The following is a 16,415-nucleotide window of genomic DNA, read 5'->3' as shown; positions in this document are numbered from 1 at the left end:
TGAGGCCAAGGACAGGTATTTTCCCGGGGTCTGGGTCCTGATCTACCCAGGCACCGCAGCAAACCCTCCCGAAGTGTGGGAGGGAGCTGAGATGGGAGGGAGCTTCCGAGATGGAAGATGGAGCTGGTGGCTGGGGTGCTGGAGAGAATCATAGAACGGTTTGGTTGGAAGGGACCTTGAAGATCATCTTGTCCCAACCCCCTGCCATCAGCAGGGACATCTTCCACCAGCCCAGGGTGCTCAGAGCTCCATCCAACCTGGCCTTGAACCCTGCCAGGGAGGGGGCAGCCACAGCTTCTCTGGGCAGCCTGGGCCAGGGTTTCACCACCCTCACGGGGAAGAATTTCTTCCCGATATCTCATCTAAATCTGCCCTCTGTTAGTTTAGAGCCGTTTCCCCTTGTCCTGTCACTGCACCTCCTTGTGAAAAGCCCCTCTCCATCCTTCCTGTCGGCCCCTTCAGGCACTGGCAGCTGCTCTAAGGTCCCCTCTCAGCCTTCCCTTCTCCAGGCTGAACAGCCCCAGCTCCCTCAGCCTGTCCTCGGAGGAGAGGTGCTCCAGCCCTCGAATCATCTTCGTGGCCTCCTCTGGACCCGCTCCAACACATCCATGTCCTTCTGATGTTTGGGGCTCCAGAGCTGGACGCAGGACTCCAGGTGGGGTCTGACGAGAGCGGAGTCAAGGGGCAGAATCCCCTCCCTCACCCTGCTGGCCACACTGCTCTTGATGCAGCCCAGGATACGGTTGGCTTTCTGGGCTGCCAGCGCACACGGCCGGCTCGTGTTGAGAGAGGCAGATTCATGGGCTGTTCATTTGTGGGCGCGAGGAGGCACACGTGTACGGAGCCATGGATTTGTGGCTCTTCTCCTGCCAGAGGTCTGCAGGCAACTGCCTGGGAAACAGGGAGCAGGTGACTTCTCCAGGCTTCCTCCAGCGCTGAAAATCGGGCCCAGTGGCTTTCTGGTTTGTTACTGGTTTTGCAATGGGAAGGTCAAGACATTTCCTAATCTTTCAGAAACAGAAGGGTGGAGCCTCTCTGGCGTGGGGCTCTTTAAGCAGAGCGTCCCTAATTCATGAAGGTATAGTTTGGAGGTCTGCACGCTAGGAGAGGTGTCCCACCTGATGTTTGAGGAATTTCACCCTCATCTTCCTCCCTGCTCTCATCCTCGTCTTCCTCACCGCTTTACAAAGCCTCTATGCAGTTGGCAGCGCTGGTGATCTGGGCAGAGTTGCTGGCCGTCATCGTCCTGTGCGTGCTGCTGCTCCTCGTTGAAGTGCTCCTCCGAGCCATGGTGGTCATTGGGCTTCTGCTCTATGTGCTCATCACTACCTGAAGGCAAAGCGGGGAGGGCGCGTCTTTTCCCCCCTTGCACCTCTGCAAGAAGGAGGTAAGAGGAGAATCACCCCGACCTCCAGACAGATGGAGATGAGCAGTACTCGAAGGAAGAGGGGAGGTATGGCCGCTTCCTGGCTTTCTGTGTTACACCCTTGCTTGGCAGCTTTGTCATCCGCTCTCCCGAAGCGCGGAGTTCAGCCGTGGGCCTGCAGCAAACCCCAGTCACAGGTTCAGGCCCCTCGTCCCTAAGGGGAAACCGAGTCCTGGCAAGGTGTGTTCCTCAGCCACACCTCCAGGTGCAAACTTGCCCTGCCGCACATCCAAACATGGGGGAATGGCTTTAAAGTGAAAGAAGAGAGATTTAGATCAGATGTAAGGAAGAAATTCTTTCCCATGAGGGTGGTGAGGCCCTGGCCCAGGCTGCCCAGAGAAGCTGTGCCTGCCCCCTCCCTGGCAGGGTTCAAGGCCAGGCTGGATGGGGCTGGGAGCACCCCGGGCTGGTGGAAGGGGTCCCTGCCATGGCAGGGGGGTGGAACTGGATGGTCTTCAAGGTTCTCCCCTTCCAGCCCAAACCATTCCATGATTCTGTGAAAACCCCGGCGTCCCTGCGGCTCCAGGACCGGCCGTGCTCGGGGCGGCTCCGCTGCAGCGCTTGAGGCAGGGCAGGGTGCAGGGGCCAGCACTGCACCTTCTCCCCCGCAGGGTCTATAAGTAGCATTTTGGGACTAAAAGCGGGTGTTTTGCAGAAGTTTATACGCAGACAGCTCAACCCCCAGCCCCGGAGGCGCGCACTGCGCAAGCGCGGAGTCGTCCCTGCCCCCCCGGTGGCAGCCGCGCTAGGACTACATTTCCCAGCGTGCCGCGGGGCACCGCTGAGCCGCCATGTTCCCGGCCGCGGTGCTGACGCGGCCTTCCGGTGGGCACCGCGGGGTAGAGACGGTGAGGGGCCGGGGGGGGAGAGTGGGGTCGGGGGCTCCGTGGGGAGGGGTTGAGGGGCCGGGGGGCCGCGTCCCCGGGTTTGTGGGGTCCCTGGGGGTGGGTGGCTGGGCCGTCGGTTTGGGGGGTTGTGAGGGCGCAGCCCGGGGCTGTCGCGGGAGCGTCGGTGTCCGGGCGTTCCACGGGCAGCGGTCGGTGAAACGGAGCGGCTCTGTGCTTTGCAGGGAGCGACGAGTGTGAGCGTCCCTCCGGGTCTGGGGGCGGCGGGGGTTCCTAGGGTGGGAATCCCAGAATCCCAGCATGGGGGGGGTTGGAAGGGACCTCTGGGGATCCCCCAGCCCAACCCCCTGCCCAAGCAGGGTCACCCAGAGCAGGCTGCACAGCACCGCGGCCAGGCGGGGCTGGAATATCTCCAGAGAAGGAGACTCCACAGCCTCCCTGGGCAGCCTGGGCCAGGGCTCCGTCACCCTCAGAGGGAAGAAGTTCTTCCTCGGGTTCAGCTGGAGCTTCCTCTGCTCCAGTTTGTGCCCGTTGCCCCTTGTCCTGTCGCTGGGCACCACTGGAAAGAGTCTGGCCCCGTCCTCCTGACCCCCACCCTGCAGATATTGATCGGCATTTCTAAGGTCCCCTCTCAGCCTTCTCTTCTCCAGGCTGAACAAGCCCAGCTCCCTCAGCCTCTCCTCCTAGGAGAGATGCTCCAGTCCCCTCCTCATCCTCGCAGCCCTGTGCTGGACTCTCTCCAGTAGCTCCTTGTCTTTCTTGAACTGGGGAGCCCAGCACTGGACACAGGGCTCCAGATGAGGCCTCAACAGGGCAGAGGGGGAGGAGAACCTCCCTCGCCCTGCTGCCCACACTCAGTGCACCCCAGGATCCCATTGGCCTTCTTGGCAGCCAGGGCACGCTGCTGGCTCATGGTCACCCTGTCGTCCCCCAGCACTCCCAGTCCCTCTCCGCAGAGCTGCTCTCCAGCAGCTCAGCCCCAGCCTGTACTGGTGCCTGGGGTTGTTCCTCCCCAGGTGCAGGACCCTGCCCTTGCCCTTGTTGATCTCCATCAGGTTCCTCTCTGCCCAACTCTCCAGCCTGGCCCAAGTCTCGCTGGACGGCAGCACTGCCTCCTGGTGTATCCACCACCCCTCCCAGCTTTGTGCCATCAGCCAGCTCACTGATGTGAAAACTGTGGCAGGGGAAGGAAGGGTTCTCTGGTACAGAGAGTGGAAGGTCTGACACATGAGCAGTTTTTGCGTTTAAAAGCGCTAACGAGTTTCCTAGTGGGCTGCATCTATAATGACCGCGTGGTCTCCTTGTCCTCTGTTTTGGACACCCCCACCCCCCATCCCCCCCACCGTGACGTCACAGGGTATGGAATACCGGGCTCTGTTCGGCCAGGTGGGGTCAGCCCCCACCCCCCGGCTGTGCCCCTTCCTGGAGTCTGGTGAAAATTAACCCTGTCCTGGCCAAACCCAGGACATCCTCTCAGCAGGGCAGCTCCAAAGGTGCTGGGCGCAGGGGAACTGGGACACGTGGCCTGCAGCAGGGACTTCTGGGGAGCAAAAGGCCGCTGGAGGGAGTTGGTGGTACCTCAGTGGCTGGAAATAGGGAGGAATAACAGATGTTGGAAACGAAGAGCTAGTACTTTCTGAGAACAGAGAATTTGATGGGGGGAAGAACTAACTCTGTTGTCTGAGACAGTGCTGGAAAGCTGCCATATGCTTCACAATGGCAATTAACTGTTTATTGCTAAAACTGGCGAAAGCATTAAATGCCAAATCTTTTGCTCTGAAAGTTGCTAGAGTGACCTGAGGCCTTTGCCAGTTGCTGAGAAGTGATACAGGGGAGTGATGCCTGCCGGGGCTTTGAAAAGGGAGAAAACCGTCGTCTTTTCTTCCCTGCCTGCTGATGTGGGACACTGCTGTGCCGCTTCTTGCGTGCTTGCAGAAAAGCGTACAGGTATTTCAGGGGCAGCTGCGGACCTATGTGGAGCCAGGGTAACTTTCTGCCAGCTTGTGATAATCCTTTATCAGCATTGCTGTGAAGTATACAGCTGTTCATGTCTCGCTACACATGAGTACCCAAAATGTCTGGTTTAGTTGTCCTGTTCGTGTTCTTTTTGCAATCAAATTATCAATGACATTCCATCTTCTTTTGCTTCTAGATGAAGCTCCAGATTCTTGCTGTGTTTGCCCTGGTTTACGTGGCCCACTGTGAGGAAGGCGCCAGGCTCCTGGCCTCCAAATCTCTGTTAAACAGATATGCCGTGGAGGGCAAGGACTTGACTTTGCAGTACAACATCTACAACGTCGGCTCCAGGTAGGCCCTGTCCAGGCTTCTAACGCTGACCAGGAGCAAGCGTTACGCGTGTTTGTCTGCAGGGTGCGAGACTATTTCTAGGCTCTGTGATGTGTGGTTACCTTTGCTCCCCCTAACTCTGAGCTTATCACCCGTGCTTGACCATTTCACCCTGCAATTTGCCTTTTTTTTTCCTGTTCTGTTGTCCCTGCTTTCACCATTTCCTGCTTTCGCCTCGTGGCTGCTCTGGCTGTTGGTCCAGCATGGTGTCGTTAGGTCTCTATCGTGTGACACTCCGCTCCCCAAGCACGCAGCCTCCCTTTCTTGGCTTTATGAGCTCTTTTCCACACCTGGTTTCTTGTCTTTTTTGCAGTTTCTCTCAGCTTTACCTTCCTCTTTCTGCAGTCTCCCTGTAATACGCCTTGACTTCCCTCCTCATCTTCAGTTGGTGACTTTTTATGTTTCAAAAATCAGTTTTTCCAGCTGCTGAATTGTCCGTGCGGAACTGTCATCCCTCTTCGGTGCAGTCCCCAGCGAACAGAATGCCAAGTCCAAGATTCTCTTCTCATCCCTTTCTTTGTTGCGTTTAGTGCTGCTTTAGATGTGGAGCTGTCGGATGATTCTTTCCCCCCCGAAGATTTTGGCATTGTCTCTGGGATGCTCAACGTCAAGTGGGACAGGATCGCTCCGTATCTTTTCATGTTTTGAAATTTCTCCCAACGCTCCTTCCCCCGAAGCATCCCGTAGCTCTCCTGTCTTCATTCGCTGTCACTGAAAGTCCAGCATGCCAGACCCTGGGCAGGGTGATGAATGCAAACCTCTGTTCTCCTTGAAAGTGCTGTGTAACTGAAAATAAAGTTCCTTGCGGACAGGGCCGGGTCCCTGTGCAGTTCTCCTGCCTGGGAAGGATCAGCCTTGGATGGCGCTGGGTGTCTGGAACCAGAGAGCACTCGGATCTGTCCGCAGGACTGACTTTTCCACCTGGTTCGAAGCTTTTCTTGACCTGTCTCCTCACTTATGTTCCTTTGATGAAATGCAACTATTTTCCTTAACTTTCGGCCCTCAGAGCAAGTAATGTGTCCCACACTGTGGTTCTGCGGCCTCTCAAAGCTGGCTACTTCAACTTCACCTCTGCGACCATCACGTACCTGGCGCAGGAGGGTGGACAGGTTGTGGTGAGTTGACCGTTTGCAGGATCCTTGCCCAGACTGCAGATAGACCCGACTCTGCTCTTTGAGCTGCTTGTCAGGGGATGATGCATGTCCCTGCCCTCTTACACTGCACAGGCTCTGTTGGAAGAAGGAAAGGTGGCAAATGCTGTCTTTCTCCTCGTACCTTTTCCAGGTTGGTTTCACGAGTGCTCCTGGGCAGGGAGGAATCTTGGCTCAGCGTGAGTTTGACAGGAGGTTCTCCCCTCACTTTGTAAGTACCTTTCAATCGGTAACTGAAATTGCACTGCAGCAACTCTGCAACCCAGCGCAGCAGCTTTTTGCCAGTCTGTGGTGTGTTTGGTTAGCGCTGCAGTCACCTGGAAAACTCCAACAAGGATTAATCCGTATCGGTTGTCCAGGAGAATATCACAGAAGCAGCATAGGGTTTACATCCCGGCTGCCTGTGTGAAGGAGCTGGCACTGTGGGATTTGAGCTGGAAGCTTTGAGAGTAGATCTGATGGTTATAAGGCTCATCTGTACATGATTTGTTTTGACTTCTAAAAATATCTCCTTCTAGCTGGACTGGGCAGCTTTTGGTGTGATGACCCTGCCCTCTATTGGGATCCCACTGCTGCTGTGGTACTCAAGCAAGAGAAAGTATGACACCCCCAAGACCAAAAAGAACTGAGCAAAGTCGAATGCCACCAGCACCCCAGAGCTCAGGAGAGAACAGCCACTAACCCACCCACAACAGCGGGTGTGCTGGGATCGCAGCGGTCACCCCTGCAAAGCGCTGCCTGGGCTGTGCTTCGGCCCTGGTGGCAACAAGGAATCAATCGCCTCAATGGCAGCGATGCGTTGTCTTCTCCGTTTTTAAAAAAGAAACAAGCAAAGAAAAAAAACCCAACTGAAAACTCCCAGCCCCCCTTGTCTGCGTATCTGGAGCGGAGACCCCTCACTCCGCTGCAGACATAGCGCGTCTGTGATACGAAGGTGTTAACGCCTGGAGGAGCGTGTTTGCAGGTGCGCAGCTCCGCAGTGGCTCTTGGCCTGCTGCCGTCTTCTCAAACACCTTCAATCTCAGGGCCCCTCTCCTCCAAGCGTCGCCCGCCTTGCTGAGCCATCTGTGGGAAGGAGCTCTGTCTGGTGGCAGAACCAGGCCGCGTTTTGGTAGAGCTTGTGGGAGCTGCTGCTTTGCTAGGTGGGGCATGGCCGGTCCCCATCGATGCTTGCGCTCTAGGAAGCCCCGTTGTATTTTGGTGAGCAGTTAATTGCTGTGTTTCTGTTCTTTCTGGTTGCTCTGTTAAGGGTTGAGGTGTTTTGAGGTACTGAGGATTTTGTAATAAAATGAACACCATGAGAGAAGCCCGCCTTTCTTTTACCAGGAGGTCCTGGAGGGGCCTGGCTGCCTTCTGAAGCCGCTAGTGGGCATATGGTCAGTAAAATAAATTGCTATCAATAAAACAAAGAGGGAAAGAAGGGCCCAGTTCCACCAGTTTTCCTGACAGGTCTGAGCCCTAGTATAAGATTTCACAGCCATAAATAAGTGCTGCTGTGGCTGCATGTTGGGCAGCACTCTGTGGTTTGCCGATGCAGGGGTGGTGAGAGGTGGCTGCTGCCTGCGCTGGGCTTCGGGCAGCGAGGCAGTGGCCGTTCAGTGGCCAGGGCTGTGCCGTGTTCCTGTGGCACTGTGTGACCTGGTCTGGCCCGTTGTTGGACCCCGCTCAGCACGGTGCTGACCGCTGAGAAATCCTGGGCTGTGCTGGAGTGAGCGCTGGGCCTTTGTTACCAGAACAACGGTTCTAAGCCAGGATTCCTCACCTCCTCGCCCCAACCTTTGCTGCTGCTGGTCGCTCCCTCTTGCCTTGTTTTCTTAGCGGCAACTGAGAACATCAGTGTTATCAACATTCTTCTCCTACTAAATCCAAACCACAGCAGCTACTGGGAGGACAATGAACTCTGTCCCAGCTGAAACCAGGGCAACTGGGAAGCGCTGATCCAGTTGAGCAGCCCTTGCCATCACTGCAGTAATTACTGTAGTAATTACCGGGACCAGATCAGGTCCCTTCTGGCGCTCTTCAGGCGTGCTTTCACCGATACACCTCCACGTAGACCCTGTCTCCTGGTTTCAAGGAGTGACAGGCTTCAGTAGTGGGTTCTGGTAAAGCTGCCTTCAGCTGCGTGGGGCAAGCCCTTAAACATTTCATGAATACCTGGCACTGTTTTAGAAAAGCATTATCCGTTAGTTTTAAGTTTGACTGCATGGGAATTAAGGGTGTTGTGTAAGACAGTCCGTTAAAATCTCATGAGAAAACAGCCTGTATTTTATCTTCATAATGCTCCTCATACTCATCAGTGGGAGAGGTAACGCATCCAGACATTTCAGACCAGTTTCTGCCCAAATTCTCGCAGATTTGGAGAGTTTTTCCTCTCTACAGCCCCACTGGATTAGGGGTGAGAGGCAAAATGACACTTAGGTTCTATTTGTAATACTACTACTACTACAGAATATGCAAAACAAGCGATACACAATACAATTTTTCTCACCACCGCTGACTGACTGCGCAGCCAGTCCCCAAGCAGTGATGGAGGAGCTCAGAGAACTCGCGGATCCCTGCCCAACCCTCATTTCTGTGCTGAGCATGACGTCTGTGGTATGGAATATTTCCGTTAGCCAGCTTGGGCGAGCTGCCTGGCTGTGCTCCCTCCCAGCTCCTGCACACCTGCTCATTAGCTGAACATGGGAAACTGGAAAAAGTCCTCGATTTCTTAGCAACAACGACAACCATCAGTGTGTTATCAACATTATTCTCCTACTAAATCCAAAACACAGAGCTACTAATAAGAAAATTAACTCTATCCCAGCCAAAACCAGGACAGCAAGCTGTAGGAGATTTCTGCCGGTGCCTGTTCGTAAGGGAAGCTGATTTGCCAGGTGAGAGGTTCCCTCGGCTGGAGACTGCAGTTCTGGTTTGGCTAAGTGCGGCCCTTCCACTGGTGGGCAAGTTGGACTGAATGCCTGCCCCCATTTTTGCTTAATTGTGTGCCGCAATTGTGGCACGTGGAGCTTAACGGGCTTTTAGGGTCTGGCCAGGAGGAAATTTGACACATTTTCCCAATTAGACTCTTCCCAGTGAGTGCAAAGCTAAGGCCCATGCATGGCAGAGGGCCAGAAGGGGAAGTTGGGACACCCCAAGAAGACAGAGCTTTGAGTCGATCCCCTCAAAGCGAAAAGCTTTCAGAGCCTACTCTCATCTGGCTTCCTCACAAAACTGAGGGAGCACAAAGCGGAGCCTGGACACAGCAGTGTGACAGAAGGGGAGGCTTGGCAAAGGGACAAAGGGGAGGAGGTTCCACAGGGGGTAGGAGGGGAGGGTTGGGTGTCCCCCAAGAAGACAGAGCTTTTACTTGATCCCCTAAAAAGCTGGACACAAACAGGAGACAACTCGTCATCACCCATGGAGGTGCCTCTGGAGCACAACCCGAGCTTTCAGAAGTCTCAAACTAAGCCTATTCTCATTTGGCTAAAAACCTCGTTTAATACTTTTCCCCCTTAATATTCCCCGTTTCTTTACATTATAAGCACAAACTAATATAGGATTTGCTTACTGCTGATAGAATCATTTAGGTTGGAAAAGACCTTTAAGACCATGAAGTCCAACCATTAACCTAGCACTGCCAATCCCACCACTAAACCCTGTCCCTAAGCACCACATCCGCATGTCTTTCAAACGCCTCCAGGGATGGTGACTCCATCCCTTCCCTGGGCAGCCTGTTCCAGTGCTTGATAACGCTTCTGGGGAAGAAATTTTTCTTAATATCCAATCTAAACCTCCCCTGGTGCAACCTGAGGCCATTTCCTCTTGTTCTATGGCTTGTTACTTGGGAGAAGAGACCAACATCCACCTCACTACAACCGCCTTTCAGGTTGTTGTAGAGAGCGATAAGGTCTCCCCTAGGCCTCCTCTTCTCCAGACTGAACAACCCCAGTCTAAGACTTCTGCTCTAAACCCTTCACCAGATTTGTTGCTCTCCTTTGCCTGCTGGAGCCCAGCTCCAAAATCGCAAACGTCCCGAGACAGCTCTCACACAGAAGGTGCCGGCGCTGAAATGTGTTGCTGGCCCTCCTCTGCCCTTGTGTCACCGCTCAGAGCAGGGCGGCAATGAACGGAGCGGCAGATGCTCTCTGTTAACCCCGCCCCGCCCCATCAGGGGACAGCAAATAGGAGGAAAAGGGAGAGAGACGCACAAACTGGATATTAAAACAGCTTTACTAATAATACTAAGAGAAATAAAATATACAAAACCCATACCGAGTTTCGTGGAGTTGTGTGCCACAGGCAGGCACCAGGAAGTTCCAGGGTGGTCTCATCAGTAGACGGGAACTGGACTCAGGACCGCACGGATCGGAATCTGGCTCAGGATCGCAGGCAGGACAAGGAGCAGCGTCCTCTTCAGAAGCTGGCCTTGGATGAAGAGAGCGAGACCCTCGTGATCCTCCAGCGTTACCCTGAGTACGATGCGCATGGCATGGAATACCGCATTGGCCAATACCGGGTCCCCTGTTCTGTCCGCCCCTCCCTGTGAGTGCGACCCTTTCCGACTCCTCACTCCCGGGACCTAACAGGTCTACTGGTGACCTTGGCTGCTATGGTAATAATTATCAACAGGGGCCTTTTTCTGCCTTCCATTCCTACCATTAGCTCAGTAAGACTATAAACATCAGGTGTTATCAGCTTTGGAGCAGACACTGTCTGTAAAACACGCAGCCAACTTCAGAAAAATGCAGTTACTTAGAAGAACTTGGCAGTAAAGAAGATTCACTACAAGAGTTTAACCAAAACCAGCTTCACGTACTTGAAGTATTTACTCTGCAAGGGAAGTGCTGAAAGCCCAGGACTCAAAACGGTTAACGATGAGATACTTGCCAGTCTCAAGCTGGATTAAAGAGAGGGGGAGAGGAGAAAGGAAGAGAGGTGCTTTGTACATTCTTCCTTGGGGGCTCCATATCCATGTCTTGCTCTGAATGCTTAGTCCTAAAACCTATCTTGGTGCTGCCTCCTCTCTGCGGGCAGGGAAATATATCCTTCCACGTTAGGTTCTAGAAACATTTGAGCTTCCCTGAGACCACTTCACCTTAGCAGTGAGATCCACCTCCAACTCGTGCATGTCAGACACACACAGGTGGGCTGTAACTGGTCCCAGGAACCCCAAACAGAGATCATACCTTTCCAGGCTGCAAAGGGATGAGCTACGATGAAAGCAAAGAGGCAAAGACAGAGTAACTGAAGAAAATACACCTTTGTGTGTCTGTTACAGAGAAGTTAAAATTACAGACAGGATGGATTCTACTCAAAAGCCATTGCTCTGATCAACTGTGTTGATTGTTGGTAGGCAACTGCATCCACTTGACATAAGCAAAGCTTCGCTGGGCTCAGCCCACACAATTCACCACAGGATTATTTCCTGTGACAAAGCAAGCAGTATTAGCTTAGCAATGGCGTTACAGTACAAAAAAACCCCCAAACCCAAGCCCCAACCAAAACCAGCAGCAGCACTCCTGTAACTTTTCAGCTGAGGATCTCAAAGTACTTTTCAGACTTCCATTACGTCTCACAATGGACCATGGGAAGTAAAACGGAAAACATGTAGGCTTATTTTACAGCTTAAGCAAAACCAAACAAACTCCATTTTTCCAGCCAAGACACAGGGAGACCATTTACCCCAGGTAAATAAGGACCAAAAGAAGAGGGAAAAGTGTGAAAGAATGGGGAAAAAGTGCACCTCTGTTGCCTCTTCTTACAATTACACAAGACTGTCACCAGTTCAAAAACCCCGTGGACTTTAACGATGCAGAGCCAAGCAAACAGCAAACAGCCTGGGAATACAGGCACGTGACCAAAGAACAAGACAACAAAAAGACACAAGAGCGGAAGAGAGAGGAAAAGCATGGATGGGGGAAAAGAACACTTGAGGATAAGAGCATGGCATCTCTGGAGAAAGGAAGAGAGTACATGACTTTATCAACAGAAAACGGGGAGCTAAACAGAGAGCAGTGTGGAAGCAGAACTGTTACATGGCCAAAGATGGAAAATGAGAGTGATTTGGCCCACTCGTGCTCAGGAGTCTCATTGTGCCTCTATTGGCTAGATGTTTTTAAGGAACTTTTCTTCTGGAAGAGGCGCTCACACCAAGGTGGCCTTCACGATTTTCCTGTCCATTGCCTACTTCACCTGCAGTTTATATCGATATGAGACTTCCATGGGATGGTGTGGAAATGCAAGGAAAGAAGGTGACAGCTTGGTGGGAAGGGAAACCTTCACCACCTGCTCATGGCTGACTGCTATGGGGAAGTGAGCTTCAGAGCCATCTTACAAACAAGGGGAAAAGAGGAAGAAATCTTTCAAGCAAAGAGCTTGCCACCAAAAGGACAAAGTTCACACTTTTAACCGCTGGCAAATGACAGGTAACAGAACTAGACACTTTATACAAGTCTTAGCAGGTCTGAAATCCCGCCAAGAAGATTTGTACTGATTGCTTAGGACGTAAGCTTAAAAACCACGTATCTAAAACCAGTTGTTTCTTTTTTGGGGTAATCAAAATGTCGCTTTAACATGCTGGATTGCCTCCAAATTACTTTGCTTTGTGTAGAACTGAGACAGGAGTCTGTGGCTCCATTTATATTAGTTCCTGAACACATTTAATTTACATTCCCAGGTGCTGAGGCCAGTTGGCATGGGATAACTTGCTTCTGCTTTGAAACTCATCAGCTTCAAAAACTACATCTAACTCCCCAATGGAGAATGGTCCCTAGAACACCCTCACTCCAAAACTTTGTGTGGAAATTGTTTGCAAGAACACTACTTGGCAAAGAGCAAGTGTGCCAAGGCCCTACGCAGGTCCGGGTAAGAAGCCACCACGCTGCACACAGCTCAGGTAAGAGCTGCTGCTGCTCTGACACCAGAGCAGAACGTGCAAGAGTCGCTGCTGTAACTCAATTTTTCCTGGCCTTCCTATCAAAGTACCTGGTTTCTCACATTTCTGAGGGAGTCCCATTTGCCTCTTGGACTGCTCACAACTACAGAAACTGCAGAAGGCATTGCCTACAAAAACCTTGTAGAGAATAACTTGCTCTTGTAGAAGAAATACGGCATAACTTGAACCACAAAGAAGTTCCTTTCACATAGGTGTGAACAAGAGTATTATTATACGACCTGAGGGACTAGAGAAAAACAAATCTGAAGAAAATTACTACCACCTTTGTCTCTTCCCTGTAGAAGAACAGAAATCAGCTCGGCTTTTAACGCTGTAATGCCATCTTTCAGGACGGCATTACCTGAACCATATGGTAAGACCCATCATGAGAAGACAGCAGCTCTTCAAAACACACCTTAGAAAAAAGACGAGTTATTCTCAGGTTCTGCAAATTGACAAGAGATCAGTGAAAATTGCGTCCCCTTCCAAGTAAAACCCAGCGCGCTTTCCGCAAACACTCACAGAATTGTCTGTTTCTGTAGAGGCTTGCAACACAGTAAGGAGAATGGTATGGATGAAATGGGAATAGAAAAGCGTGTGAGAGCGAGACGGAGATAACAACACGGCAAGGGTTAATTTCCTTCTCTCTCCCCCTCTCTCTCTCATATCCTTATTAGTGCTAAATATCTAACACAATTCATCATGGCACTCCCTTTGGCAGCTGCTCGTTGTTAACTAAACACATATTCACATCAGATAAATACACTTCAGTGCTGCCTGTGTCAAACTTCTACAGCGATCACATACTCTCGCTTTGCCTCCAGCATCCACCTGTCTCCTGGGTAGACAGTGAAACCTGACAGAGAACACGTGGTTTGCTCCCGAGAACCAGCAACAGCAACTAATGGTGGTAACACATTTTTCATTAAGAAAGCAACTCTATTATCAAAAGTTATTAATCTGCAGATTAATAACAGAAGCACTTCTAAACTGGCTTGGAAACCTGAAGTTTGTGTTACGCTTTGTCCTAGAGCAATGAGAGAGTGATGCTAATTTCTGTAGCAAAGTCACCTTTCTGCTGCCAACAAACAGATTTCAGCGCAGAATGGCAAAGGACAGCGATGAGGCAGCCAGCACCCAGCATCACTGTGAAACTTTTCTGGATAGGAATTAGTGACTGAAGCAGAAAAGCTCTCATTATTCATCCTCCAAAGTATCCGGTATCATGTAAAAACTAATTCTTGAATTCAAACACACTCCAACAAAAATAGTTCAGCAAGAAGCACAAAGGGGCACGAAGGAAACCATGACACATGTTTTCCAAGCTCCGAGGCCCATTCTCTGTTGTTAATCTTTAGTTTAGTTAATTACTCTGATTTAGCGAGCAGCCCATCAAACGGAGAAAAGCCAACTTCAATTTGCAAATCAACGGACTTGAAAAGATGCAGTCTGTTTTTGCCTTAGCTGCCCACTGCCAACGTAATGGAGGCAATTATATTTTAAAGGAGAAGTATGTTCTGGATAAAAAAAAAAAAAAAGAAATGTGGGAGTTTTACAATCAAACCTTCATTTTCTTACTACCTAAAAATCCAGGTTCTACAACATACATAGTACAGCTAGGAAGACCAGATGCAGCTCACATATGACCATCTTGGTTCTTGTACAATAATTCTTTCACGGTTTTCATTTATTAAAAGAGAATACAGATGTCCCCAGAGAGCCCAAGGATCTACTGTGAGAAGTTCAAGCGTTCAGAGAAACTCAGAATCGGACCCCAAAATTTCCTGTTTGCTTTTACAGTCTTTTTTACTACAAATCAGGTTGGTCATACTTGGGAAAGAGGACAGCCACGTAACAGGACATAAGATCTAGCCAGAACTCTATTTAGAACGACACTCTCACGAACAAAGACAAGCTTGCTCTGTCCCAGCCGCGCTGCTCACACAGTGGCTGCGTTCACCTCCAACCCACCGGAAGAAGGTCAGACCCCCCCGGCGCAATAACTCAGTCGCAAAGTTCAAGTTCATAATGTTGAAGGAGAAGTTCTAATTCTGAAAAAAAAAGGTGACTTTACAGATTACAGGAATCTGATAATTATCTACAGAAAGGAGAATTCGCACACAGACTAAAACTCATGGATTCTTGCTAGCTGATACAGTAAAACCAAACCTCCTTTCCCTTTAAATATGAAGAAAACACAAAGCATTTCTTTCTCAGGAGGAAGAGTTACAACTTTGGAATTATAGCAGGAGAGCTCATCTCACAAGTAACACCTTCGATGTCCAGAGCTCTCACAGCCAGGGGAGAACCATCCACACAGAGTTCTTGAGTCGGGGAGACAATCTCAATACTGTCTATCACATCAACAATGACATCACAACAGAGTAAATGGCCTGTCACTACAACAAGAGAACAAATAATCCTTAATTCAGCATCTACAAGCTCATAATGGCTTCAAAACTTGTGAAAAGCTAGTACTAGTGAAAATAATAAAGAACAAACAGGCGGCTTCCTGTCCTACAGAGCCTGAATAATACGCTATCACAAACCATAGGTTTTTCAACAGAGTAAATTGTTCTTCTTTCTAAAAATGTACATTTATGCGTACAATCCTCTGCTCTATGAATTTGTACACTCTACCCACCACGTTCCTCAGCCATCACAACACTGCCTAGCTTTCTCACTTATGAAGACTGAGCAGACACCAAAGCATTTTGGGAACAAATGATGCCATTCTCATCAACGGGCTCAACAGTGACTGTATCCTAACGTGAGGAAGGCCTGAACGAAAGACAGAAAGATGCTTTCCCCCACCCCTACTCACAGGAGTATCTTTAAAAAGGCTTAAAACCAAAAAGTGGCAGAGTGATTAAGTAAATGCAGGTTTATATTGTCATTAAACTACTCCCTTTTTTCGTATTTACTCCTGCAACAATCTGCTTCAGCGCATTCTTCTCCGTGCTGGGTAGAGCTGGCTCCCAACAGCTCACGTACCAAGTTCCAAAGGTGCACAGGCCAACAGCTGGCGGTCCCTCTTCTCCAGGTTTTGACGTTGACACCAGCCAAGAACCCAGAAAACCCACCAACCCAGCTCTGACTACACAAACCGGCACCCCACAGCCAAGCACAAGCAGAGGGGACAACATCCCCTCGGTCCCCCCGTCAGATCACCGATGCCCCTTGGACTATGGTGCTGCTGAAGAAGGCGAGAGCCTTCTGCCTCGCCAGCCGGCAGCGCAGCCGTGCCCAGCACCCCGCAGCGAGGCCCTGAGCTCGGGCGCCTGGGTTCTGTTCAGGTCTGCCCCTTGTGCTCTCCAGACCTTTCCCTAGCCCAGGAAAACAAGCCACAGACCCCTCCACCACACACCCTCCCTCAGTGCCGGCTTTCTCTACCCTGTTACCAGAGGGCTCCCGCCTCCTCAGCGCTCCCCGCAGCCTCTGCTCCCCTCAGCACCGCTCCCTCTTTCACCAGGAGCAAGGGCCCGCCCGCCCCCGTGCCACTGCCCGCTCACCGGGAGCAACAGCCCCCGCAGCTTCTAGCTCGGAGGGAGCCCGAGGCTTCCTGCCGAAGGGCAGCAGCGCTTTGGGCAGGCTTGAGAGGCGAAGACGGCCACCGCAGAGAGCGGGGGGAGGACGAGGGCGGCGAACCCAGCTCTCCTCACGCTGCGGAGCGTCGCCACAACTGGCAGTGCGCATGCGCGGCCCCGCCCACCTCCCCGCGCCTACCCAGC

At 51.5% G+C, this 16,415-nt stretch overlaps 1 protein-coding gene across 3 annotated transcripts; it reads left to right on the top strand.

Annotated features, from left to right (window-relative positions):
- The first annotated feature begins 2,195 nt into the window (after positions 1–2,195).
- On the top strand, positions 2,196–7,074 carry SSR2 (signal sequence receptor subunit 2). 3 transcript variants are annotated; one of them, XM_075445372.1, is made up of 6 exons: positions 2,196–2,274; positions 4,424–4,578; positions 5,148–5,246; positions 5,624–5,732; positions 5,902–5,979; positions 6,287–7,074. In XM_075445372.1, the coding sequence occupies exons 1-6, from the start codon at positions 2,218–2,220 to the stop codon at positions 6,395–6,397; spliced, it is 609 nt and encodes a 202-aa protein (XP_075301487.1). In that variant the 5' UTR covers positions 2,196–2,217; the 3' UTR covers positions 6,398–7,074. The 3 variants fall into 3 exon arrangements, with proteins under 3 accessions (XP_075301487.1, XP_075301489.1, XP_075301488.1); XM_075445374.1 differs by having other exon boundaries at positions 2,222–2,251; XM_075445373.1 differs by lacking the exon at positions 2,196–2,274 and adding an exon at positions 4,063–4,218.
- The last annotated feature ends 9,341 nt before the right edge of the window (positions 7,075–16,415 follow it).

Source organism: Opisthocomus hoazin, chromosome 30 (genome assembly GCF_030867145.1).
Source record: "Opisthocomus hoazin isolate bOpiHoa1 chromosome 30, bOpiHoa1.hap1, whole genome shotgun sequence".
In the NCBI taxonomy this organism is placed as follows: domain Eukaryota; kingdom Metazoa; phylum Chordata; class Aves; order Opisthocomiformes; family Opisthocomidae; genus Opisthocomus; species Opisthocomus hoazin.
The sequence above is the reverse complement of the archived record's forward strand: the minus strand, read 5'-3'. Positions and strand labels throughout refer to the sequence as shown.